Genomic DNA, 25945 nt, shown 5'->3' with positions numbered 1-25945 from the left:
CCACAGCATGAACCATCCTTTGGTTTACATACAGGAAGCTCCAGACAATTTTATAATGTTGTCTGTGTTTGAAATGTAAATTTTCTTTTTAAAATAAATCTTTTACCTTCTTAGATAACTCAAATTCTCAAGATGCTCTGAAAACATTTGTTTCTTTCTGTGCATATTATTTTGTTTCCTTTGATACAATCTGAGATGCCAGGATCTTCATGCTAGAAAAAAAAGGATTGGGAACAGGTGGCTGAGACAGGAAAGAAGGGATAACTTCTTGGTTAGCTATTTTTGGCTGGGAAGATATTTGGGTTTTGCTGCACTGTGATTTTAATAGAGTGGAAGATAAAAGCAGTGACTGTTATGGGCAGATGAGCTACAGATACCACTGAGAGGGTATCAGTCAGTCTGTAAATGTATTCCTAGTAATGCAGTCCTGTCTGTAAAGGAGTAATTGAGAAGATCTGTGAGAAAAGGGGATTTAGTCTGTGGGAATAAAGACCAGGATTGACAGGTGAATTTGTAGAGCTGCAGTTTATATACTGCTCTGCCTAGTCTGATTGAACACGGCATGAAAGATCACTGATCATGATACTGAAAAATGCAGTCTAGTACTGTGGGTTTGTAATGGTTTGGTGTGTGTGGCATAACGTAGGTATTCAGAATCTTTCAGCTATCTCTTTGCTTCATCAAGAATAGAGCTGTGTGCTTTTTGCATAAACAAAATTGATACGTCACAAATTCAAACCTCAGTTTAAGGCTCAGGCTTTGAACACTAAAGGTATATAAACTTTTAAATGGTTTAGCAAAGTGGGTGGTTGATTGTTCCTTTAAGTGCAAGACTGAAGGTGTCCCTAAAACATAAATTCTGATTTGCCCACAAATTACAAGGCTCCACCAAGACATCAGCAGGTTAAGTTCTGCTAGTAGTGCAAGGAATACATGGTACATTTACATGACTATAAAGTAGTTATTTTGCCAAAGTCTGTACATTTCAAGGCCAAAGCTAGAAATGAAAGTGCAGTAGATAATCTGCTACATGCTAGAGAGTGAAAAGAGGAGAAAAAGTACATGAAAAATATTATTTTAATGTTGTTTGCAAGCAAAGGAAGATTGAGATTTCTTTTTTTTCTTAAAACAGATGGTCAGGTGGTTGATGGCAGTATCACTGGTGAGAGCTAATGAAGGGGTATATGAGGAACTCTGAAATTCAGGAATGGTCATGGTTACAATGAAACCCAAAAGTTTTGAATTACGAACTCCCAAAGATTTTCCTCTTCTTTTTTTTTTCTCTTTTTTTTAATTAATCATATAAAGGTATAATCCTTGATCTCCAGCCTAATCTCTTTTATATAGTATGAACTGGGAGTAAGAAATACATTAGTAGAATGCAGTCATTACTGCCTTTATTTTGTACAAATCTGGACTTTTCGGTTTCTGCCTTTGATCTCTGCATGGTACATATTAGAATGCTAACATGAAACTTCTTTTTTTTTTTTTCTTCAGTCATACCGCTCAGTAACTTTAGAACAATCTTCATATTCATCTATATACCACAATGATGTGGTAAAGTGTGTTGTGTATATATGGCACCAGTCTGTATTACATTTACAGATTCCAGCAACTGTCATGATATAAATAACTTGGGACATTTTTTTGTAGTTGCTTTTCCTGTGGATGAAGCAAAGACTTTGGTAAAGAAACAGTAGAAAAATAAACAGTAGAAAAGTAAAGAAACATTCTGTTTTATGGCATAATTTCAATCTGATGTTGCATGGTGGCATGTCACACACCGAGGAAAGTAACAAATGGTTTCAGGCTGTTACCTGACTCGGTTCCTTTCTGTGATCCAAAGGGAATGTTCATAGTGGTTTCACATGAAAAGTAGGTATCATGAATATTCCTTGTTAAATACATGCAAATGCATTTTAAAGTTACTGTAGTATAAATGGAGTCTTTAAAGAATATTTCTTCAATAGAATGAAAAAGTGATATCCATGAAGCTTCAGAAAACTTCAGCTTCATTCTACAGGTTTTATGTTGGATAAGTAGACAACAACAGGAAATACAGTATCTCAAAAGAAAATAACTGCAGATATCAGAGGGAGTGTAATACAGAGCCTGTGAAACAATGGATAATGCATTACAAATTCAGAAGCATTGAGAGCCTGCACTGCACCTTTATCACACTCAAATACCACATTTCGTGGGAGAGAGATCTCTCTGCATTCCTTAAAGTGCTCAGAGCTTTATTAGACACAATTGGCATTTTCTAATCCAAATGAGACTACTGAGGAATGAGCTCACCTGTTTTGTTCCTTTTAGAGAACAGACATGGAGGTTGTAACATCACAGTGTGCTCTCTGTTTTGAGAAGTAAATACTCCCTCCTGCATGTAGTCATGGATTTGCTTTGACATTTTGCACTGAGCTCTCACTGAAAATTTTCCAGGGCAGAATCTTTATTTAAGTCACTAACTCTCTGCTGTTGTGCTCCTATGGGGCACTTACCGCACCCAGAGCACCCTTGGCAGTCTGCAGAGCAGGATTCTGCATCCCACCATCTCTATAGCCAGTGCTTGTTACAATTTTTTCTGCTTTAGTGATAGTGAATGGGGAGATCCAAACTGTGCGAGTAAAATGTTACCCATACTTAAATGTGACATGTACCAGATGATGGCAGCCCCATTTCGTGTCAAAATTTGAAGTTACAGACTGTTTCTGGTCATAATTAAAATAAATGAAATGAAAAATGTAAGATTAAGCAGAAATTGAATTTCTCTCTTTTTTTTAATCCAAATCAGAGCGGTTTTGTGTGATTTGTGGTAGCTTTGGCAGCTGCCAAAGTTAGAGATCATCTCCTTCCTTTTTGTAGAGCTCAGTTTTCTGTACAAAGCCACAGTGGAGCAGCACAAATAACTAGTACTAAACCCCACGTATTAAACTCACGTTCTGCCCCCTCAGACTATGAAATGTGGGCTTCCTCTGTTTTGCTTACTCTTCGTCTACTTTCCATTGTCATAACAAAAATCTCCGTAAAACGTTATGGCTGGTGAAACGGGAGCTTTTTGTTGAGAGCAGTCTGAAAATTTCAGACTGCTGGCCCCAGTGGATGTGTCCGAGATCTAGATTAGTCAGTTGAAGACTTTTTATTGCCTAGATAACATCCCTGCTGCAGATGAGGAGATTTAAGAGATTAGTGGCGTCATAAATGTCGTTTGCACAGGTCTGTGAGTTAGTGCAATGCTTAACAGTGTGGCATTTCATGTAATCCTGTCTGTAGGTTATTAGAATTCAAGAGTAATAGGAGAAGCTAAAGGCAAAATATTTAATGTTAATATGGGAAAGATAGAAAAGGAAAAAAAGTTTATGAAAAAGAAAGAATAATTACCAAATGGACATGGTTGTACTGCACCACAAACATATTGGGGAAAACATTGCCAAAGATGCAGGTGGGGGGGGTGGAAGTAAAAGAAAGAAGTTATCACCTTAATGAAGAAGGAACAATGGGACATTTGGAGGAAATAAGATCAGGGAAACCAGGCAAGTCAAAACTGTTAGAATTTGTAGCGCAGTTTGGAGGTTTGTGCATGTAACGAAGCAGAATACAAGAAACCCGATAAAGGGATTTGAGGATGGAGATACAACTTCTGTGGTTTGTAGTACAGCTGCTGCAGCTACATCTTGATGTAGGCACTTGCAGCTCTCCATCAGAGCCCTGGCTTCGAGCTGTTAAGGAGCTCAGCATGTCTCCCCTCGAAAACTGAAAGAATGGCTGGTTTTATTTCCCTGGCCAAGCTGGGGCAATACCTCTCTGTGAATGGATTAGGTGGCAGCCCCCATCGCCTCTTCTACAGGCTTAGCGTGTGGTGTGCTGAGCTGGTGTTTTTCGCTTGTCTCACATTTGGAGTCCATACCCAGCAGCTGTCTGCTGCTGAACACTTTGCTCGTCTTCATACCCCACATACTTTGCAACCTCTTCCTTGTGCAGCGGGGGCAGATGAGGAAGCGAGGTGGTAATCTGAGCAGAGGCCGGGGGATAAGCACTAGCTGTGGCTGGTAGGCTCCTTCGGGGAAGCACTGGAGCTCTTAACTGGTTAATCATTTAGCTGCAGTTGTTGGGTTGAATGCTACATTGCTTTGAGAAAATTCCATTAAGATAATTACGCTTATGCAATCAAATCTTTTAATCCGTAGTGAACTGCAGGACCTAAGTGTTTAATTGTGAGTAAGATACAGGCCCTCCAAGAGAGGGAACCATCGACAGAGCGAGCAGCAGGCTAACGCCAGCTGTGGGGAGCTCTTGGAGGTCATCTGGCAAGACCTCCCACTTACTGCAGAGACAGCTCTGGAGCAGCAGCCAAATTCAGAGCTAGCTGAAGTTGCTCAGGCTTTATCCGGTCAAATTGTTAGTGTCTTCAAGAATGGTGCTCGCACAGCTCCTCTAGCAACACCCTCCAGTACTGTACCGCTCCCTCTTGCTGTGAAGAATTTTTTCCTTACATCTAGCAAGAATTGCCCTTGCTGCAGCATATCTGCTGTACCTCACTCTTTTGCTGTGTTAGTCAAAGAGGAACCTGGCAGTTTTCTCTCTAAAGCCCTTCAGGAGCAAGTTAGTTGTACCAGTTAGGTCTGCCATTAGGTTCACCAGTTAGTTCTCCTGTTAGTCAGGTGTACCAGTTAGGTCTCCTGTTAGCCTCCTCAGGCTGAGCAAACCCAGCCATCTCAGCCTGTCCTCTCTATCGTGTGCTCCAGCTCCCTCAGCATATTGGTGGCTTTCATGGACTTGCTTCAGTTCGTCAGTTCCTTTGGCAGAGATGCAAAGGGGCCCAAAACTGGGCACAGTGCCCCACAGACAGGACGATGATATTTTGTTTCAGAATTCTGACCATTTTCTTCCATTTTACTGAGTTGGGTGTTGTACCTTGAACCTACATTTGGAAAGGGTGTATTCCTGAACAGTGTTATTTCCAAGTATGCGAGCTGGCTAAAGGAATGGCTTCTAGGAACACTCAGTATTTTGTAATGCATGTGCCAGTGATGGCATAAGGAAAATGTGATGCTCAGATTCCAATAACCATTTGTGTCCCTTATTCAAGAGCACACATCACTCCTTTCATCAGTAACTATCATTTGGACAAATCTGCTGTTAAATGTGACAGTTTCATAAGGTTTTGTAAATATTGCTTTTTGAAAAGCAATTTGCTTTTTTTTTTTTTTCCCAAAAATATTTAGAGTCTTTATAAACATAAAATAAATGAGGACTGTATTCCAGGTGTTATCCAGGTGTTATCTCAACCATCTGGACTGATATTTTTTTTTTTAACAGTTATTACAATCTGTGGTAAGGGGAGAGCATTTCATAAAGAGTTATGAAGAAATAATAAATGAAAAAATACTAAATACTTTCTATGCTGCTTTTTGAAAAAAACCTTCTGTTTTTCCATACATCACATTTAAGAGAAGTAGGAGGCTAAAAATAATCTTTGTCTATTTCAAAATGGTTTTGAAGTCTATTTTCATCTTCAAGGAATAATTTTTCACATTTGTTCATTGGTTGGATACCTCATAGGTCCAGTACTATCTAGTAGAAGTACTTCTGGTTGGTAGTAAAAGTTGCTGTGTATGTCTTTGTAAGAAACTTGCTTAAACTGACTGTACCTGCATTTATAAATGGCTCTAATCTGAAACTCAGTTTTATATATACTGATATTAACATTAATTTTCTCTTAGTGTGAAAATATAAAAATTACAGATTTTCACGTTTTATCTGTCTGTGCCCCTTGCTTTGCTGAGTTTTTTTTAATTATTATTATTTTTTTTTAAGTTATGTGTACAATTTTTCTTTTGTGGACACATCTCCATAATGACTACCGAACAGAAAACATTGTGTGATTAGTGATGCACGTGTGACTATAAGCAAATTGGTTCCTTGTAACCCTAGTGTTAGCAAAAGCTCTCAGCTGGACACAATCTTGTTTTGGGTGAGGACAGGAGAAAATGGGAAACCTGACCTTTAAGAGTTTTATTCTACATTTGCGATTTTCTCATAAGTTTTATTTTTCTTCATAAGATTCCCTACCTTGGTTGGGGTTTGTTTTGGTTCATTTTCTTCAGTTGATTTCCTGTCACAGTTATGTTTTGGTGTTGGCTTCTAGTGCCTAACAATGAATAGGGAGGCCACATGACTGCATCTCATGGCAGATCACATTTGGAAAACTTGGGATCAGAAATTTTTGCAGATCTGTTTCAGCAGGAGCAATGCAGAGAGAATTTGGAAATATTTTTCCTGACTTGTTGCTACACTCAACATCAATATTTGTAACTATACAGGTCAATAAAAAACTGTCAGCCAGTCTTACTTGCACACCAGTGACAGAAATCTACTTTTTGTTTTGACGTGGTAATACACAAATTTTGGTGTCTCTGTAGAGTCATGTTCCTGCTAGCACTTTACAGTGTGAGACAAAATTGCAGTGAAGTGAGAGTTAGTGTTTCATTTACTTGAGAGCATTTGTCCTTGAAAGGTTTCTAGTGTGAAATCCAGGAATGTATCATAAGATATATTTTAATTAGCTGTGAAGGTAGGTATTTGCAGGTTTCCCTGAGGCATTGGAAGCTGACCTGGGCTTTCAGTAGACCTTTAAGAATGTGGTACCCTCTAGCCTTGATCCCAGAATGTTTACACTGCACTTCATACAGGAATTAGTAAAGCACTGAATCAGTGCATGCACAGACAAGCCTCCACTTAATTAACTTCATCAAGAAGCATAGGAATAGCTTTGGCTTTGAAAAGTGTAGAAAACCTATTGTTTTAAATCTCAAAACTTTATTGGGATCTGTTTTTGTTTTTACAATGGCTGCTTTAGCAAGATATTCTACAAAATCTGTGTATACAAAGATGAAATTTATGGTTGAATGTTAGCAAAATGAGTAAGTGACATTGGTGAATATTTTATCTACTGATACACAGGTCTATTTTTTCCCACATAAAAGCTGAGAAAATGTTTATCTTAATGGAAAATATTTGCATTAAAAATATTGACTGAGAAATAATGTCTTAGTCTTTGTATCTTGAACTACAAATATTTTGAAACAATGAATCATGAATTTGAGCAGCTGTGAACAGAAATACTGTATCCTTCAGGAAGAGGTAAGAATGAAGGCTCTGGTGTCTTCACCAGTTATATGTCTCCACCAAGTTCAAAGTCGTGTCTTAAGTGCTGTGGACTAGAAATCTAAAAATCTGTGATGCAAGACATCCAGGATGGATGTTTAAACTAGGCTTTATTTACAACAAACAGTTGCTATTATAATCAGTCGGCAGAGATAAGAATTATGTTGGATTAAGATGTACATAGTTCACTGTGGGTTATTACTTCATTGTGAGGATAGCAGTATCTCATGGTGAGGTGAAGATAAAATTGTTGTCATTTTATTTCATCTGACAGTACAAAAATGTCACCCAACTAATTTGAAATTTAAATTGATGGTGTTTATTTTCACCACTGGTGGCTTTTCCTTCTCTAGAATTCAAATTTGCATTCCCTCCTTCTTTTTGGGTAATAACCCTGAGAATCTCAAGCTACAAAACCGTTTCCTGATGGGGGAAGGTCATGTGGATATCACTTCATACCTGATCAGTGCTGTTCATAGTCTGCTTAAAAATAACATGTGATGCCAGTACAAAGAGAGTGGACATTTAAATTCTACAGTTAACAGTGGTAAAAAACAATGTACTTAATCTCTTATGGCTTGCCCCAAGGGGTAAACTACAAAATAGATCCAGGTTTTAGTCACCAAAGATTTGAGGCTGAAAAGGACCTCTGGAGACCATCTATTTTTAGTCAGTATTTAGTCAATATTTATAACATTTAAAAGTAAATCGGCTTGCTGTTGCCTTGCTATGTATCAGTCAAGGTTCTGTGTCTACAACAGAACCTTTTCTGTTCTACAAAGGAAAAATTATACTGCTTCTTGACATAAAAGAATGGCAGTGTTCATTTCCCCCCTCCCCCCCGCATAAAGCAAAACAAGTGAAAACAAACATAAATCACAGCAAAGCTCCAAGAGGCAGACTGTGCCTTTAGTTCTTGAGGAACTTGTTCTGAACTGACAGCAAGGGAAGAAGAGAATAAAGGAGAGAAAATACTCTCATCCATTGATTTCATGGCTGGAAGTTTGGGCAGAAGTCCTGGTAGTATTGGTGTGTGTACAGAGCAAACAGGCTACTTAACATTGTGATAAAGAATGAAAACTGAGGTATTAATTTATTTTGTTCCTTGTGGAAGAGGAAAGCAAAGGAAATATGTTAGCAGTGGGAATGGAAAAGGCCACTAGGGCCATCAAATATAATCCTCCCTAATCAGAACCACAACAAATGACTAGTGCAGTAGAGTAAACAAAGCATGAAGGTTATGTACAACCAAACTGTTCATGCCAGGAAACATATCATGTTTCATGCTATAAAAACTGGAAAACATAGTGTAAAACTAAAACTGCAGATGTATGGGCAGCAAAAGAGCTGAAGAGCATCACCAGTATCCCAGACAGGTAATCGATATGTACAATTCTTAGATGGCATATTTCCTTGTTTTTATAATCTGCACTCCAGTTTTGGTATGGAAGAAGTGCCCTGGGAGTCACTACTACTTTTTTTCTGTGTCTGGTCTGTAAATGTGGCAATCTTTGGTGCCTCAGAATAGGTTTTTAAAAAGAAAAGACAAATTGGGGGGGGGGGGAGGGATATCATTTAGGTTTTTGGGGGCAACTGGTGGAAGATGAGAGAGTAATATATATAAACAAAGCACGAGTTGTCTTTCAATCTAGAACTGAAGGAGAGATACCAGTGGAGTCCCATCCTGTCTGCAGGATGCAAACAGTGGCATACAGATAGAAGCTGAGAAGAACAGAGGACTGGAACTAGAAATACAGGAAAAACATTATTAACTATTTTCAAAGTCAGTGAAAGACTACAAACCTTTCTGTCATTTGAACTCTCTTCTGCTGTGGCTTTCTTTACATGTTATTCAAAATATATACTCTTTGCATTTTGACTACCAAGTTACTGTCTTGTTCTTGTAATTGATTTACCTGTTCCTCTCAGGCTAGATTGCCATCTTCTCTCTGTCTTATGGGCAGGTGTCAGTTGGCTGTATTTTTGCCACATGTGTCCTCAACTTCCTCTACCATGTTCTTTTTTTTTTTTTTCCCCTCTTCTGGGTAAAAAATAATGCTCTTCATGCATTCAGAGTTTCCTAGGGGCTGCCTGTCTCAGTGCTTTTCCTCTTGTGTTCAGCATCTCAATGTCTTGTGCCTATAGCTTTTTTTTTTTTTTTTTTGGTGAGAAGACATTCCTTTTGCTGTCATGGTTGTAAAAGCAGTTAGATATCTCTTTTTAAACTTTAACTTTTGGTAAAAGATTCAGTTGTGATGGGGCTAGATTATTTTATTGCAAATGCCTCTTGGGTTAAGGAGGTTGGCACTGGCCTTGATGTGGTTTGGTGTATGTTTCTAAGGCTGGACAAAACATACATTTTCTGGTCTGCATTTGCTTGTTCTGAAGGAATGGCCTAGGATACACGTTGTTTCAGATGAAAAGATTTGTGCACTGTTGCTTTTGAGTATACATGAACACCTGCATATTGGTAGATACAGAGGAACTTGGGTCGTCATCAAATGGCCAACAGCTGAAGTATACAAGCTTCATATTTAATATCGCAACACCTGTTGTAACATTCCAGCAAGGATAGCAAATGGTGGCAAAGGAGTAAAATACCAAATTAAGTTCATGACCTCCTCTCTTTGACTGTCATGTTCTTGTTCTCTTTTTAATATCCAATATATTTTAAAATATGCTTCTGTAACAGCAGTCATCAGAGGTTAATGTTATTTTTTTTCTTATTAAAGCTTTACTATTAATTAAAGTACATACAGAGGCTCTAGGATAAAAAGCTTTCAAGAAGGCTTTTTAGATTTCTAAATCAGCTACAGCATGTATCATGTGATGCACAGGGTGGCTGTGGGAAGCACCGGCATGTAAAACCAGAATAACTTGTTGGCACAGACCGCTCTCATGGGACTGCAAAATGCTGCACATACATTCTTGTTGGTAATAGCATCCTTTCTTGCCACACTACCCAACCTTAACCTCCAGGTACTTTTTTTTGGCAATTCTTCTCACCTTTTGGTCATAAAAAAACAACAACCAACAACCCACCAACATAAAAAAACCTTTGTTTTCTGTTTTTCATGGTTTCTGTTTCGGCAGCTAGAAAGTGGGTCTTTTCTTCTTTTGCTGTTGGTCAGATTTGCGTTATTCTAATACACTAAAGCAGCGAATTAAATAGAAATATAAGGAACATACAACTATCTAATGTATCTGTAGACCTATTAGTAACAAGTTCTTCAGGACTTCGTCAGATAAGAAAGGTGTTTCCTGTGCTGTTTGCTAGCTTTTCTTGTATCTTTCCCAAGTTCCCTGCTGCTGAGTGTATATGCTCACTTTCAGTATGAGCATGCAGATTAGACATACCAAATATTTCAAAAAAATGCTTGATTAACAAGATATTTTTCTAAAATTGCTTGATTAACTATTGCTTCAGAGTATTTGCAGCCTCAGAGCTGACTTCCAGATCCAGTAGGGCTGCTCATGCAATATTTGCTATGTCTTAGGCTTGGCTTCTTTCAGATTGCTTATTTTTCCTTTTGAAGATCTTCCAGCATGAATGTTAAAACTCGTACACGTCACTCGACTTATTAATGTTCCTGTAGTATGCTTAGTTGGTGAAGATCATGGTGGGTGAGAATTTCGTACAAGTCAGTGCACCTATTGAGAAAACTGTAGGCAAGGTTTATTTGTGTTGGTGAACACACGCTTCGCATGTGTTGAAAATTTTAGTTTGAACTGCTTTCTAGTTAAAATCGATACTCATAAATAAACCTCCCTTTTTAAAAACAAGGTGCCAAATACAATATTTGCTCCTCAAATACGGACCTTGTGTGCCTGAACCAAAAGAAGGGGAGAAGTGTGGAAGAAGCGAGCGCAGTGAGGCCTGTGGCAGCATGGACCAGGTTAAGGGCTGCACCACACGCCCTAGGCCCAGCGTAATGCAACGTAGGTTCCCTCGCCTTTCCGAGGGAGCAGCAATGTCACCAGCGTCCTGTCATAGGAAAGGCTGGGTGTTCCCCCGACACTTTCTGAACCAGAATCGGGTGTTTCTGTGCAGCAGCTTCCTTTCAGCCACCGCTGTTGCCGTCAGGGCAGGAAGTAGGCCATGGCGCTCCTGTGCCCTGCAGCGTGTGGAAGCGGCAGATCCTCTGGGCTCGGCTCCCTGAGCAATGCCTGCAGGAAAACACCCTTTTCTTTCACCAGTTCAGTTTTGCTTCTCTTAATACATTTTTCTCCTTTTGAATAGGACTCTTTTTTTTTGTTATTGTTGTTGTCATTCCTTCAGGCTTTATTTCCCCTTTCACCTTCAGCTCATAGCTGTGTGCCCTCTGTTGTTTCTGCTGCCCGAAGCGTCTGACCAAGGCAATCTGCCCTGTTGCAGACCTTTCCTCAATGTCTGTCCTGGTCTCTTCCACTCCTGCCGTCAGCCAGCTTACAGGTTGCAGTCCCAGTGTCCGAGGCTGAGCAGTAGAAGCTGTCAGAGCTGCCTGGTCTTGCACATCCCACACCAGCTGTATTTGCACCAGCTTTTGGAAAGCCAGCACATGAACAAGCATTTGCAAATAGAAAGAGCATCTGACTTTCTGAAGTGGCCATCTGGGGAATGGTCATTTTTTTTTGAATGCTTTTCACATTGCAAGGGCTTTGTGCTTTTTAAAAGATAAATTTAACATATCCTTTACCCAAGAAACTTTGAAGCACTTTGTACAGGTTAGGAGTAACCTTCGTACAGGCTAGAACCACTACACTGACTCTTCTGTTCAAAACAAAACAAAAACAGGAAAAAAAAAAAAAAAGCTTTTTGAAGCCATGACTCATTCCCTTAGAAAATTATTAAAAAGATACACATCGTGGTGTCAGTTACAGAAATCAGCTTACGTTATTTATGTCTGAAGAATTTTTAGTCTGTGTTCTGCCACTCACTTTTAATCTTATCTTTACGTAATAGCTATATTGTGAAAGTTGTTTCAGCTCTGGTAACAGCTTTGTGACTGTTCATGCCTGTTCTGTACACCAGGAGTTGTTGTTCGCTGTTGTTGACCACTGCAGTTGACCACTGTTGGAACTTTAACTTACTGGAGTCATGTGTTTATACATGAAGCCATGCATTATTTCTTAGTGCATTTATTTTCTAAAGGTCTCTAGCTTTTACCATTCTTGAACACAAATATAGCCCTGTAAAGACTTGCAAAACAGAAGGCAGAGGAAAAAATAGTAGGTTTTGCTATCCTTCGGTATCTGGCAGATTTCAGGATTTTGGAGGGGTGAGACTCATGGTCACATATACTTGGGAAGTGCAGTGCTGTCTGTCCTACTTGATTTCAGGTTGTCTCCCTCCAGGGAAATGATATTTTCCCACTCCAGGAGTCTTACTGGACACAGGATTCATACAGCATGCAGGCTTCTTGCTTCAGCTGCAACCCGCTGTCGGTGCAGAGGCAAGCACACATGTCCACACAGGAAGCCAGGCAGGAAATCAGTTGCCACATTTCTCAAAACTTTGTGATACACTCTTTTAAATGGTGCCTGAAATGCTTGTTTTCTTTTTTTTTTTCCTTTTTTTTTTTTTTTTTTTTTCCTGACCCTGTATGTGTTCTTTGTGTCTCACCCCAAAACCCCTGAAGTTTCTGGACATTACATGCTACCAGTGCAGTACATGGCATGTCAAACATCATTGATGTGAAAGCAGTCTCATGCAGCAGCATTATTATTAGCGGCTCTGCAGACAAATTCTCTTTAGCTGGGACTGTTATGTCAACATGCTGAGTACATACGATAGAGAAACAACCCATGTCAAAAAGTTCAGCTCCTGACTTGCCTATGCCCTAACAGGGTTCACTGGAAGCTTTTAGTGTTTTTTGTTTTCTTTTAGGTCCATCTTTATGACAACAAGCCTAGAAGCATTGAGTGATTAAGTGTTCATTCTCAATGTGTATGAGATTGAATACACCTCCCTGCGAGTGCTGTTGCATCTACCATTGACCATTACCTTGTGGAAAAAGAGATTCTGCCTTGCTGTAAGGCAGTGAAATCATCTGATTCAACTTTTTTTCAACTATATTTTTTTAGTATAAATGGCATTGAGAAATAGGGTATTTGGTAATAGGTATTTGCCACAGTACGGAGGGAGGTGTACTGGCTTCCATATCAGGGAAAAATGAGCATCACAGCTGTAAGTGAAAGCTTTGTAGTACTTTTATACCACTCTCCTGAGAGTTTATTAAGCCAGAATTCCCAGTTTTCACCGAAAGTTCACATTTCCCAGCACAGTTTTAAGTAAAATGTTTGGAAGATAACATTTTGGGGGAAAAACACAACAAGAATACATCTCTAGCATTTATTGACTTTAATGCATAAAATACTAGTGTTAAACATGCGAACTATTTTTTGCAAAAATTACAAAATTTTGTAACTAATAAGCTCTCAACTTTGCAATTTTATTTTTCATCTAAGTCATAAATAGATGAAAAGACTTTTCAGATGTTCCTGTTGTTGCTAAAATCTTGCGGGTTTCTCCTTGAGAGCCTCTCTTGCCTTGCTCTGTAGTGGACGGCTCCACTGAACATCATCATGGCAGGCTCACAGAATTGTTTATTTGTGTATCTTGTGCAGAAAATGACATCCCAGGGATTCTTAAAGGGTGTTTTATGGCAATATACTTCTAAAAAGTGAAGTGTAAAACTGCACAGCAAAGCAATAGGAGCTGTAATAAAGGAGAGTCATGAGAAAAAGCATTACACAAGATACTTAAAATTAGTGTGATGACCTGCACAAATTCTGGGGACGCTGCAGGCCACCAGAGAGATGGCATTATTTTGGTTTAAAGCACAAGGATGGGACATGTCCATAAAGCAGGTGTGCCCAGATACGTATGCGCACTGAGCACACATGGCAGTTGCTCCTTAATGGTGGCTACGTATATGGTCAACCCTAACAAAACGGGGCCGCTGTAGGTAGTTGTCTAAGTGTGGATTTGCATGCTTATTTTCTGTAGCTTGCATCTGAGATTTCAGAGCATCTACAGCGAGTTCCTGACCTGCAGAGCCGGGGGCTGGCAGCCCCTTGCTGCTGTCACTGCATCCTCTGCTGAACCAGACCCTTGGTGTGCAGCTCCCGGCTGGTGCAGGGGATGGCAAAGGGCTCTGGCTGCTTCCCAGCAAGTCCCCTGCCCATCTAGTCCTGGGGCCGCTTGTCTCCCTCCCGGTCTGCCCGTGGTGGCAGTTGCCGGTTAGCAGTACAGGCGTTGCACTGCTTGCTCAGCAGTGCAATTTCCTTTCAGCTCTCTTTTCAAGGAAGTGAAACCACCGCGATGTATTTTTTGCATTCTGAGGTGCCAAAGTAAAATGAAGTGCTTCGGACAGAAGAGAAAGGTAGCTGAGAAGATTGGCTCTAATGGAGAGGGGGAAGAAAACATGTTCACTCCGTGGTAACTTCTGACAGTGTTTCAAAGTGCGTGATAAAGCAAACGCTAGATTTAGCAGAGTAATTAAGTCTTAGGCCGGTCTTCACCTGGGTTGTTTTCCCCTGCTTCTGCTATCAGCATTAACAATTGCAATTCCATTTGCTGAACAAGTAAGTAATAATTTTACATTTTTTTTTAAAGAAGCATGTATGTATGCTGGGTCTGAAGGAGGTCTGTAAACTTACTCCTTAAACTCAGTTTTATTCAAACATTTGGCTGCAAAGTATGTTTCAGCTCTCTGACATGAGGAAAAAATACAAAATAAAAGCAGTTTGTTTTTTTTGATTGATTGACAGGAATGCTGAAGTATGAAATTTATGTATTTATCCATCTATCTAGAACATATGTAATAATACAGAAAAAGAAGTAGACTACTGCTGTATTTCTAACTATATAGAAAGTAAGCCTTGCTGCATAGTCCCAAAACTAGAACAATTTTTAGAAATGCCATAAAGATTGTAATACCTCTTTTAAGTGATCAGGTCCTGTTCTGCATAGCATGCTAATTGCATGTTGAGCTCCACCTTGTCAAATGTGAAATTACATAATGTTTGTTGTTGGTTTTTTTTTTTTTTAGAACTGTTGAATCTTTAGAAAATGGCCAAGTTTTGAATTGCTTAAAATTGATACTTCCTGAGTTAATGTGTGTAAATTGTAACAACTAGATTTGAGTGTCTGTGTGACTTGCTGGAGAAAGGTTGTACTGGTTTCTGTTTAATTATAATGGAGCGTTCTGTGTGGTATAATCACAATTTTATAAGAATACCTACAGCATCCTGGGGAAGAACATTTTAAAATATTAAAATATAGATTGTATTGTGTGTTTGTTTTTCTTCGCAAGTTTTTGGAAGAATAGTGAATATATTAGTACAATCATCTGTATATCTTTGTGGAACATGAGAAGATACTGTGAGCAGCTAGGAAATCGGAAGGTTTTAAGAAAGCAAAGTTATGAAAGAAGCATTTATATTCCTGTTTTAGAGAAAAATAAAAGCTAACTTTTATCTGTAGATCTTTGTAATGCATTGGCTACTGAATTCTAGTATTTGACTACTTTGAAATGTTTTGATTAGTTTTATTTGAATAAGGGAGTTACAGTTTTATATTTGAAAACACAAACATTGAATCAAATGTTTTCAGTTCAGATTGACTGTTTAGCATCTTTAACTTCTTCCTGAATCTTTGTGGTTTAGAAACGTGTCCATCTTATGATCTTGGGTGCTTTACCCAAGATACTTAACAATGGGATCTTTGGTTTTTGAGTGTCCTCATGCAGTAAAGATTTTTTAAAAATGCATTCAAACACTTTGTGCTTCAAAAAGAAGTATGCAGTAAAAGTCCAAAGAAGAAACAAACTCGCTGGAAAGTTTCTGAAATCATAGAAAAGCAGCCTTTTACTAAGTTTCTAAAAAAAAAAAAAAAAATCAAGAAAAATTACAGATTTGTGTCTCACTTGTCCTTCCTGAAGGACAAGCTCCTTTTCCTTGCTGGAACCCCAGAGGCACCGTGGATCGTAACACACCCAATTGCCCAAGCACAAACAGTCAGAAGGAAACTTTTTCCAATTTCAGGGATTTACTGTTTGGCATCTGCAGAGTTTATGTTTTCATAAAGAAAAATAAAGTAAAATCTTTCCTGGCCCTCTGTTTGCAAAGTAAACTTTCCATATGTGCAATAAATGTAAACAGCTGAAGCCCTCCTTCAGTCTGCCTGAGACCCTAGGAAAAGCTGCAGCTTGAAGGCAGCCTCCTTCCAGGCAGTGCTCCATGGAAATAGAAATCCACACGTGACTTGGAGGAGAAGGTGCAGTAAATAATGGTCACTGATGAGAGAATATGGGTGGGAACGTTTCACAAAACAAGTGTGTGAAAGAACGTTTGGGTTTTTTAAAGCATTTAAAGAAATTACAAAAGACTGAAGCCTCACAAAGAGTGGAACCTCATTGGGTATATTTGTGTAAGCAAGCATAGTGTTGGAGGTAGAACCCTGTTGTAGGACCTACTTTGTCGATCATAGAGCAGTTCCTTAATGAGGTGATGTTAGCAAATGTAATGGCAAACCCTGGAGTGTTTGTTTTTGGCATTTAGTATAGGACATACCACATTTCTGTGGTAAGTAATAGGGAGTAAGATGAACGGATACAAACAGAAATACTCCTTAGCTCGCTGTTTGTAGTCTGTGTGTGATGAAGTACTGAATACATTCTTTCTTTTTTTTCCCCCTTTCTTTTTTTCTAGTGGCCACTGATGTCTTCAATTCCAAAAGTCTGGCCATTCAGGCCCAGAAGAAGATCCTTGGAAAAATGGTATCCAAATCAATAGCAACTACTTTGATAGATGATACAAGCAGTGATGTTTTAGATGAGCTCTACAGAGTGACAAAGGAATACACACAAAATAAAAAGGAAGCAGAGAAGATCATTAAAAACCTCATTAAAATAGTCCTCAAATTGGCAATCCTCTACAGGAACAACCAATTTAATCAAGATGAAATAGCATTGATGGAGAAATTCAAGAAGAAAGTTCATCAGCTGGCTAAGACCGTGGTCAGTTTCCATCAGGTGGATTATACCTTCGACAGGAATTTTTTGTCCAAACTGTTAAATGACTGTAGAGAGCTGCTTCATCAGATCATTCAGCGTCACCTAACTGCAAAGTCACATGGACGAGTCAACAACGTGTTTGATCACTTCTCTGATTGTGAATTTTTGGCTGCCTTGTACAATCCCTTTGGACCTTATAAACTCCATTTGCAGAAACTTTGTGATGGTGTCAACAAAATGCTAGATGAGGGGAACATTTAAGTACCTGTATAAAAGTTGACTGCCTATGCATTATTTGTAGATGGAACACTGTTGATTTATGAAGGAATAAGGGAGCATGCAAAAGGTGGTTTTTTGCTCGTTTTGGGGATTTTTTTTATATATATATATATTGACAAATATTTCAGAACGATCTTTATTAAACTGATTCCTTGTTATGAGCTGTCTATTGCTATTTGCAGTCCATATGGAAGAAAGACAGCGCATGACATTGTTCACTGTGCTTTGCCCACAAAAACAGCTGGATAAAAGACAATAAAACAGAAGGGTCCAAGTAGAGTAAGAGTCTTGCAAGACAGATACGCAAAACAAAATGATAAGCTGTCAGACAATCCAAATCTTTTATATTTACAGAAATATAAGTGATCAGAGTCCAGGAATGTTGGTAAATAATTAACGTGGTGATGGTACAGTCTATAATTTCTTCATCTTATTTGTAAAATATATATTTGATTCATTTATAGTCTTTTATAAGCAGTGCACAGATCACAGCTTCCTAGTGTTGACCTTATGAAACATTCATTTTTACACAGTATCTGTGATGCTGTCACATAAAGTCTGAACTGGTTTGTTCATCTCCAGCTCAGTGGTGAAAGCTTTATGTCTGAAAGGCCACTAAGTGATCCTTACAGATCTACACAGATGCCTTGTTTCCTTTAATTATGTCAGAAACAATAAGCTACAGTAAAATTGCCTAATTGGAAAAAAAGTACTCCCTAGACAACACCTGTGGTACGTGATTTTAACTTTACATACAAGATTGTAAGGTAACACACAGTGACTTGTGCAATTCCTTAAGATTTCTAGAACCCTGCTAATAAGTCATAATTATTTTTGCAAAGGTGTGGGTCAGCTTATTTTACATGTTGGGGGGATATGAATTCAGAAAGCTTGAGCATCTGAAAATAAATTCCAAGCCAGTTTGCTTTTTGTACAATGTATCTAGAAAACAAATTAATCTGGGGTATGTGCTATTGAACTAACGGAACAGTGACATCTTGAATCAATTTGTTCTCTTCTCCCCTCCTACCTTTCATTCTTTTTTCTCCCTCGTCTTCTCCCTGCCTTGCCCTTGGGGAAAAGAAAAATGTGACTTTCTAGACACTGTAATGTACTTAAAAGCATGAAGTTAATACATTTCAAACACCTGAAGACTTTTTATTAGGAAGCATATAAAGAATTTGTAGTTTATTTAATTACCAGTGTTTTTGCTGTTTGCTGTGTCTTTTTTTTTTTTTTTGTTGTTGTTGTTATGAGTAAACCAAAGAATATTTGCACTCTGAACTTTTCATGTTTTCCTTTTTTTTCCTTTTTTTTTTTTTCCCCCGTTGTATTGTAAATCATAAAGATAACACTTGGACTGTGCAGGCAACCAGAGTACTACAGCCTCTGACAAAACTGCTTGTCATTTTTTTAGAATGCAAAATTCACTTTTACTCATGTTCATTCAGTCACTAGGCTCTGCGTATTCCCAGAAAGACACTAGGAATATGCTGGATAAATGTGTGTTCAAAAGGTGAACTCCTTTTATAGAAGTCATTAGTGTCCTGCAGGGAGAAAAGATTAATGTACTACAGGGCTGGAATGACAGGAAAATGATGTGCATGAGAATTTGCAAAGAGTTAGGTTATTAGTGTGACATCTGAATGAGTATCTGTTAAGATCTCATCTTATGTTTTACTGTAGTCCATCAGAAGTCATTTATGAGGATGCAACATCATGAAGGAAATCTCACAAACCATAAGAACGCAGTTTCTGACTTACTGGCTTATGTCATTTTTCTCCAACATGGAAAGAGAAGTTGTTTTCTTTCCCAGTTCGTCTGTCTGAGGTGAGGATAGGAAGGAACTTAACTAGAAATTGAAGCTGTTTTGTACAAATCCCATTTCTGAATCATGCTGATTCTACAAGATGCCATAGTTTATAGAGAATGGTGACAGGTACTGAAGGGAAGACAGGACTTTGTGTAGAGCCAGGCACATTGCACACATTTGCTGTATAAACCACAAAAGATTTTCTTCAGCCATGACCCAGAATATTTTGACTGTTCAAATACGATTTTTTCCTGGGTCAAAAATTGCCTAAATGATCTTTGTACGTTGTTAACAAACACCTATTTAAATGTGTGTGAGTCATTCTGCAGTTGAACTATTTGCATTGTCAGTAATGGAGTAAAGTATTCAGTTGCATTATCACCAGCTGCGTCGTCTGGCCGTACACATTTTAGAAAAAGTTCTTGGAGGTTTGGTTATACACATAAAAACTTGGCAACAGGAAGAAGATACACCTAGCTCACAGTCTAGTTACATTATTCTGAGATGTAGTAAAAATTGTTCCTTTCTGGTATTCATTTTCACTTATGAATAATTGACTTCTGTAATTATGAAAGAAACTAATTGAACTGAATTTCCAAAGACTTACTTTTATAAATAACATGGCATAGTACTTAAGCTGTGCAATTTTGCAGTTCATTCATTTTTTTTTTTCCTGCAAGATTACATAAATAGTGGCTTCTAGTATAAAATTTCAGAAATAAATTGATACCACTTTTCTTTCTAATATACCTGTTATCCCTGCATCAGCCCTCTAGCACAATTTTGACATATTCCTTGTCTAGCTAGGTTTAAAAATGAAAAGGTTACAGCAGTACTGTTTAGTTATAAATAATGTCATTATTGTGTGCATTAAAACTGATGCATCACTATTTTAATAGTGTAAAAATTACCAAAAAAAAACCACAAAACTTAAAATATTAAAAACTAATTGCCATGGATTCATTTTACACCAGGCTTTCAAGTCTCAGTATCTTAGGAGTTTCATATTTGTAATGTTCTTTTAATGTGTAGTTAATCTGTGGTACCTCATGCCACTGAAGTGTGTTGCTGGATTTGTGGAAGTTAAAACTAATGTTACAGCCCTTTACATTTTACATTTTAATGTTACAGCTGAGTAAGTGCTGAGACCTTGCAAGCCGTTGACAAGCGACATCAAACAACTGCTATCTCAGCCATACAAAGAAAACAAGATACAGCACGGTTATCGTGTCCACTTTGTGTGTGTTGTTTTAGCAGCGATTCACTACAACTTCTGCCCATCCCTTAACTACATTTGTATGTATGTGTGTGTATGCTTCGGCAAACAAAAGGACACAATTAGGTAAGATAATAAGCATTGTTCTTGTCTTTAAGCTCTCTAAAAATGTGTCTCCCTTTGGAGGGTACAGAGATTATCAGCCGGAATCTGGAAGCTTTCAGGAACTGTTTTTATTTAGGAGAATACCAAATCATGTCTCTTCTAAAAAAAGATTCAGCCCCTCCCTTAAACTAAATTCCTGTAAAATAAAGGAATGAGGAGATGGCCAATTGTTTTCTCACATCTCCCCCTAAAAAAAGATTGTATTGTCCCAGGGAAGCAGTGATCTCATTTTGATGACAGTCGACTTCAGCTGTTTTCCAGCAACTCGCAGCTACTGGCGTACCAGTGATAGTGTGACTACCGAAAGGTAAACTGGACCTGTGCGTGGAACTCCTTGAGAAACTGGAACGTGCTTGTTTCCATGGCCTAGCAGAGAAGTATTCATGCTGTACCTGTAAGTCCACCACGGTCAGTAAACTGCACGCTCTGCAGGCTTGGATTATGATCTTTGATAGGCATTCATCACCCGGTGACCTGCTACCATAGCTTTCCTTTGGCTTCATGTGCTCTTCCTGCCTTCCAAGCAGCACAAATAGCGGCTTTTCAGCTACATCTCTTCCCTCCCTGCTCCTTTTGCCCCAGGATTATAGTACATTGTGTACACGTCTATGGAGAAGGTTAGATGGAATATGTTACCCACTTCACCTAATGAAAAAAGCAGACCTAAATAGCAGTTTCCTGTTTTCCCCCCTTCCTCCCCCCTTCCCCCCCCTAAGTCATTTGAAATCTGAAAGAACAATCTACGTCTTGATTGAGTTGCTAATACTGCCTTGGATATAATCTATACCCTCATCAGTATAGCAAATATTTATCTGTGATTTCAGTACATGTACCTCTGACCTTTTTTTTTCTTTTTTTCTTTTTTTAAAAAAGATGCTTTTGAATGTGTGACAGAGGGTATACTTTAACGTGAAATCAAGATTCCAGTTTGCATAACCATTTGCAGAAAAAGCTTATTTTTTAAAACTGTTTTTCATTGGGATTTGGGCAGGTCAGCCAACATTCATGGTTAAGAGGCAAACATCTGTGCTCTGGATAAAACAACTGTCAAAGGAGATTATAGTTGTCCAGAAAAGTTCCATAATACCTTATTTTCATGGTTTTCACATAAATGAAACTTTCTGGGGAGAGGAAAGTTTGCTATGGTGAAAATCTTGTTACCCAAAAGCACACTGTGTATACTACTTGGACAGTTTACTTAGACTAAGTGATGCAGTTAGTTTTTTTTTGGCGGATTGGTTGTTTCTTTTTTTTATTTTTTTGTTTGATTGTTTTAATCTTGCATTTGGTCTTATGAAGAAAGAAGTTCTGAAAAACTAATCCATACTGAATTATTATTGGTACTTGAGTTTGCATACAATATCTGAAGTAGCATTGGAGTTTTGACATTAATATCTATAGCGTTATATATTCTAGTTTACCATGTGATTTTTCCTTCTGTGAAGATATAGTAGTTGTATCTCCTTACAGGCCATGTCTAAAAGATATCTCTATTACATTATCGCTCGGTCTATGTCACAAATCAAGATATCTTAGTGTTAAAACCACAATTGCTCAAGTGACCTTTTTTTTTTGTTTGTTTGTTTCCCCTCAGTACCCAGTTTTATTATGTAGAGTACTATCTTCCAATTTTAAAGCTGATATTTATAGGTAGGAATCCCTGAATCAGTATCAGCTTTTCCTCATGAGTTTGGGAAATACAGGAACTGAATCATATCTTCTAACGATCTAGCAACGTTCTACTCACCAGTTTCTGGAGAAACATCCCCTATGGCATTTACTTCCATTAGGGAGCAAATTGAAAAGAGTCAGCTCGTAGCTTTGGGGTGTCCCATAATTACACACTATCAAGCAAAGCAGCAGACTTTAACAATTACGAATAATGGAGTTAAAGAGGTAAGTTACTTGCCCAATTTTCCCAAGCAACCAAAACCTGTTTGCTATTTGTTGTCCTCTCCTGTGGGAAAGTCTTGCTGCTGTAGGTGGAGGACAAAGGTGGAGCTTCCTACAGTTACTGTGATTTAGATATAAAGTGATGTTACCATCACTCGTAAGATGTTCCACTTTCTACTTTAAAAACCTTAGTGCTGGATTTTAAAATCATACTTCCCGTTGGCTTCATGACAAAATAATTCGTATTCCAGTTTGTATTAAATATTTAGATTTTCTTTTGTTGTCGTTTGTTTGTTTTACTATGCACATAGGTATGAGCTGAAATGAAGTGAAGGTCGGCTTTTTACAATATATCTTTTTTCCTTTATGTCTTCCTTTTTTTCTTCTGTCTGTTTTGTATGCTACAAAGACATTTCTGGGCAGTATTATTCTGAAGTATTATTCTATACTTGCAGGTTGTTCTGAGAGAAAATTGTTGGCTTTTCACCCACTTGTTCTCTGTTTCCTGCTGGCAACCCCACTAGTTCTTATACACGGTAATTTAGAGCCCTTCATTTGCAACAGCCTTTGCAGAACATTTTATATTAAGTTTTTCAGAATTCATTTATCTTTAACTCTTCTGGCCAAGCCACAGCTAGGAGCAGATGAAGAATACTTTAACATTTGTGTTGTGTCAGTTTTTTTTTAATTCAGAGAGTATGATATCATAGATGGAATAAATCAGCCCATATTACAACACCAACCCTTCCATTCTTGTACGGGAATGGCAAGGGACTTCTGATCCATTTTGGAATAGCACTTAGAAGTTATTTGGCTCCCTTGAGCAGAATAGTCTCCCTTAATCTGAAGAACCAATTTCAGTAGCTGGGCTTGGCTTGTGTCTTGAGGAGAAAGTTCCCTGGCTGTTGATGTTCCAAATACACTACTGTCAAATTAAGGGATCCCATGACACGAGAAGACAGTCGTTCCCCAGTACTGAAGTGCTTAGCTGATGCTCACAGTTTACTTCACTGTTTGGATTTGAGGTACTGTGGTTTCCTTGTTTTGTTTGGGGTTTGGTTTTATTTTGTTGAGAGTCAGGATCTACAGCTGTTCATCATCTGCTAGGCCTGCTAAGAGAATGCAGCAGTAGAACACAGAGGCAGTGCTTGGAGCCGAGGGGAAGTAAGCGCATTGGTCCCAGGATGTGACATGAGATCAGCTGCTACTTTCAAAAAAGCTGGTTCTGTATCTCAAGGATCTTGATAATTCAGCAACAGAAAAATGATCTCATGCTTGGAACTAAGGTGAGTCTCTGCCCAACTTGAAAGTTATCTGTCTCAATCATATGCTGCTTACTTTGATTTCAACGGTACAGACACTCCCAAAGGTGTATTTCATATGCCATCAAAAAAGAAACTATTAAGGAAAAGTGGAAAGGAAAGCTCAGCACTTTTCTGGGAGAAAGGGCTGTGATCAGACACTTAGATTTCATTAAGGTTAACTTACCATCTTCACTGTGATAAGGTCTACTGCCTACAGTAAGCACAGGTCTTCAACTTTGTCTAAGTAAGAAGGTGTGTTTAATCTTACAGCACTAGTATCCTACAGCACTGCAACCTACACTTTACTTCAAAACTGGAACTGAGAAACTCACGTAACAAAATGTAGAAATCAGAAATAAGAACTCTGGAATGTGCCTGAAGGCAGCTCGAGAGAAGAGGCGATTTCAGGAGACACAGCTTAAATGTAGCCTGTCTTTGCTGTTCAGTAAAGGAGCTGCCTGGATTTATTGTAACAGCAGAACCTCTTGGAATTTTTGGCTGTCCTAGAGCTCAATATGGCCATTAGCTCAGGAAGCAACTGCACTGAATCAGTTTTTCTCAGGAGAGACTGCAACTCTTCCATGTATTCAGTAACGATTCAGCTCATCTGTAGAATCTATTTACTCATAACATGGTAGGAGTGCCCATATGCATCTGATTTCCAGAGAATGCAACAGAGGTTTATTTTTCAGTCTCTTTGCCTCTTATTTTAGTCCATGTGGTTTTTATTTTCTTCCTTTTTTTTTTTTTTTTTTTTTTTTTTCTGTCCTTCATGGAGATCAAGTTAATGAATTTCTGATGAAGAGACATTTAGGGTGAAATTAGGGCTGTGCTACAGGAGCAATCTTTTGCTGGCATGTCCCCAACATCTCTCCATGGGATACATTTTCAAAACTGTAGATGTGCACGTGTAACTAGTTTCTGCTTAATGACTTCGTTATACTAATATGTTACCACATACCAGCTCAGCAGTCCACTAAGCCCTGACAACTCAGGTCTTCAGTCATCCTCAAACCCTGGGTCTCTTGTGGAGTCAAATGGAGAGCTTCCATAGTGCTCTGCTTACGCTCCCAGCATGGATTTTCCACTTAATTGAGTGGTATGTGCAACAAATGGCAAAATTAGTGTTTGTTGCCAGAGTGGGGACAAGAGACCTCCTGTAATGTGGGCTGTTGACAAAAGCTATAAAAACATTTACATTTACATTTGTAATTAGTTCATAAGAATACATCCACTGCTAACTGCACAATATGATGATCCTCAACATCACACCATGAAAGCTGCTTTTCAAGTTCTGAGTCTGGAAAACATTGGATTTAATGGCAAAAAAAAAAAAAAACACTTGCTAACGAGGCTCACAGAAAAGAACACATGCAAAGGCAAGTTAGAATGGGGAATAATATTACTTGCTATTTCTACGGTATATTGGGTTTACAGGGCGAGCTTTTGGTAGCAGGGGGCTGCAGCGGTGACTGCCCCATGCCAAATCAGAGACAGTTTCAGCTGGCTCCAAAGGGACCCACTGCTGGCCAGAGCACAGCCAGTAAGTGAGGTTGTTTGTGCAACCTGTGAGAGCAGATTCAAGAAAGGGTAAAAAAAAAAAAAAACAAAAAACTGCTGGGCAACAGCAGCTGGGAGAGAGAGAGGGATGAGAAGCAGCCCTGCAGCCCCCCACGGGCCGCGCAGCAGGAGGGCAGGAGGTGCTGCAGGCAGGCAGGCAGCAGCAGTTCCCCTGCGGGCTGTGCAGGGAGAGGCCCCTGGTGGAGCAGGCTGTCCCCCTGCAGCCCATGGGTCCCCCATGGAGCAGATCTCCACGCTGCAGCCCCCCCATGGGTGGAGGAGCCCCCGGTGGAGCAGGTGGATGTGGCCTGGAGGAGGCTGCGGCCCATGGAGAGCCCCCGCAGGAGCAGGCCCCGGGCCGGAGCTGCAGCCCGTGGAGAGGAGCCCACGCAGGAGCAGGGGGTCTGGGGGGAGCTGCCTCCACCCGTGGGGGACCCGTGCTGGAGCAGTTTGCTCCCGGGGCATGGATGGATGGATGGACCCCGTGGGACGGAGCCGTGTGGGAGCAGTGCTTGAAGAGCTGCTGCCTGTGGGCAGCCCCCCAGGCTC

General features: G+C 39.1%; 1 protein-coding gene across 6 annotated transcripts in view; it reads left to right on the top strand.

Moving 5' to 3' along the window:
* The window catches only part of TNFAIP8 (TNF alpha induced protein 8), a 63958-nt gene extending 45230 nt beyond the window's left edge, over positions 1 to 18728 (top strand). For 4 of the 6 annotated variants that reach the window (XM_068666957.1, XM_068666959.1, XM_068666954.1 and 1 more), the window contains exon 2: positions 16861 to 18728. In XM_068666957.1, coding sequence (XP_068523058.1) covers positions 16861 to 17426 — 566 coding nt within the window. In that variant the 3' untranslated portion in view covers positions 17427 to 18728. Of the gene's footprint in view, positions 1 to 14456; positions 14734 to 16860 lie in introns of those variants that run through there. The other 2 variants (XM_068666956.1, XM_068666958.1) reach the window with 2 other exon arrangements.
* Positions 18729 to 25945: the final 7217 nt, after the last annotated feature.

This window comes from Anas acuta, chromosome Z, assembly GCF_963932015.1.
Source record: "Anas acuta chromosome Z, bAnaAcu1.1, whole genome shotgun sequence".
Lineage (NCBI taxonomy): Eukaryota > Metazoa > Chordata > Aves > Anseriformes > Anatidae > Anas > Anas acuta.
Note: the sequence above shows the minus strand (reverse complement) of the source record. Positions and strands in the feature narration are given on the sequence as shown.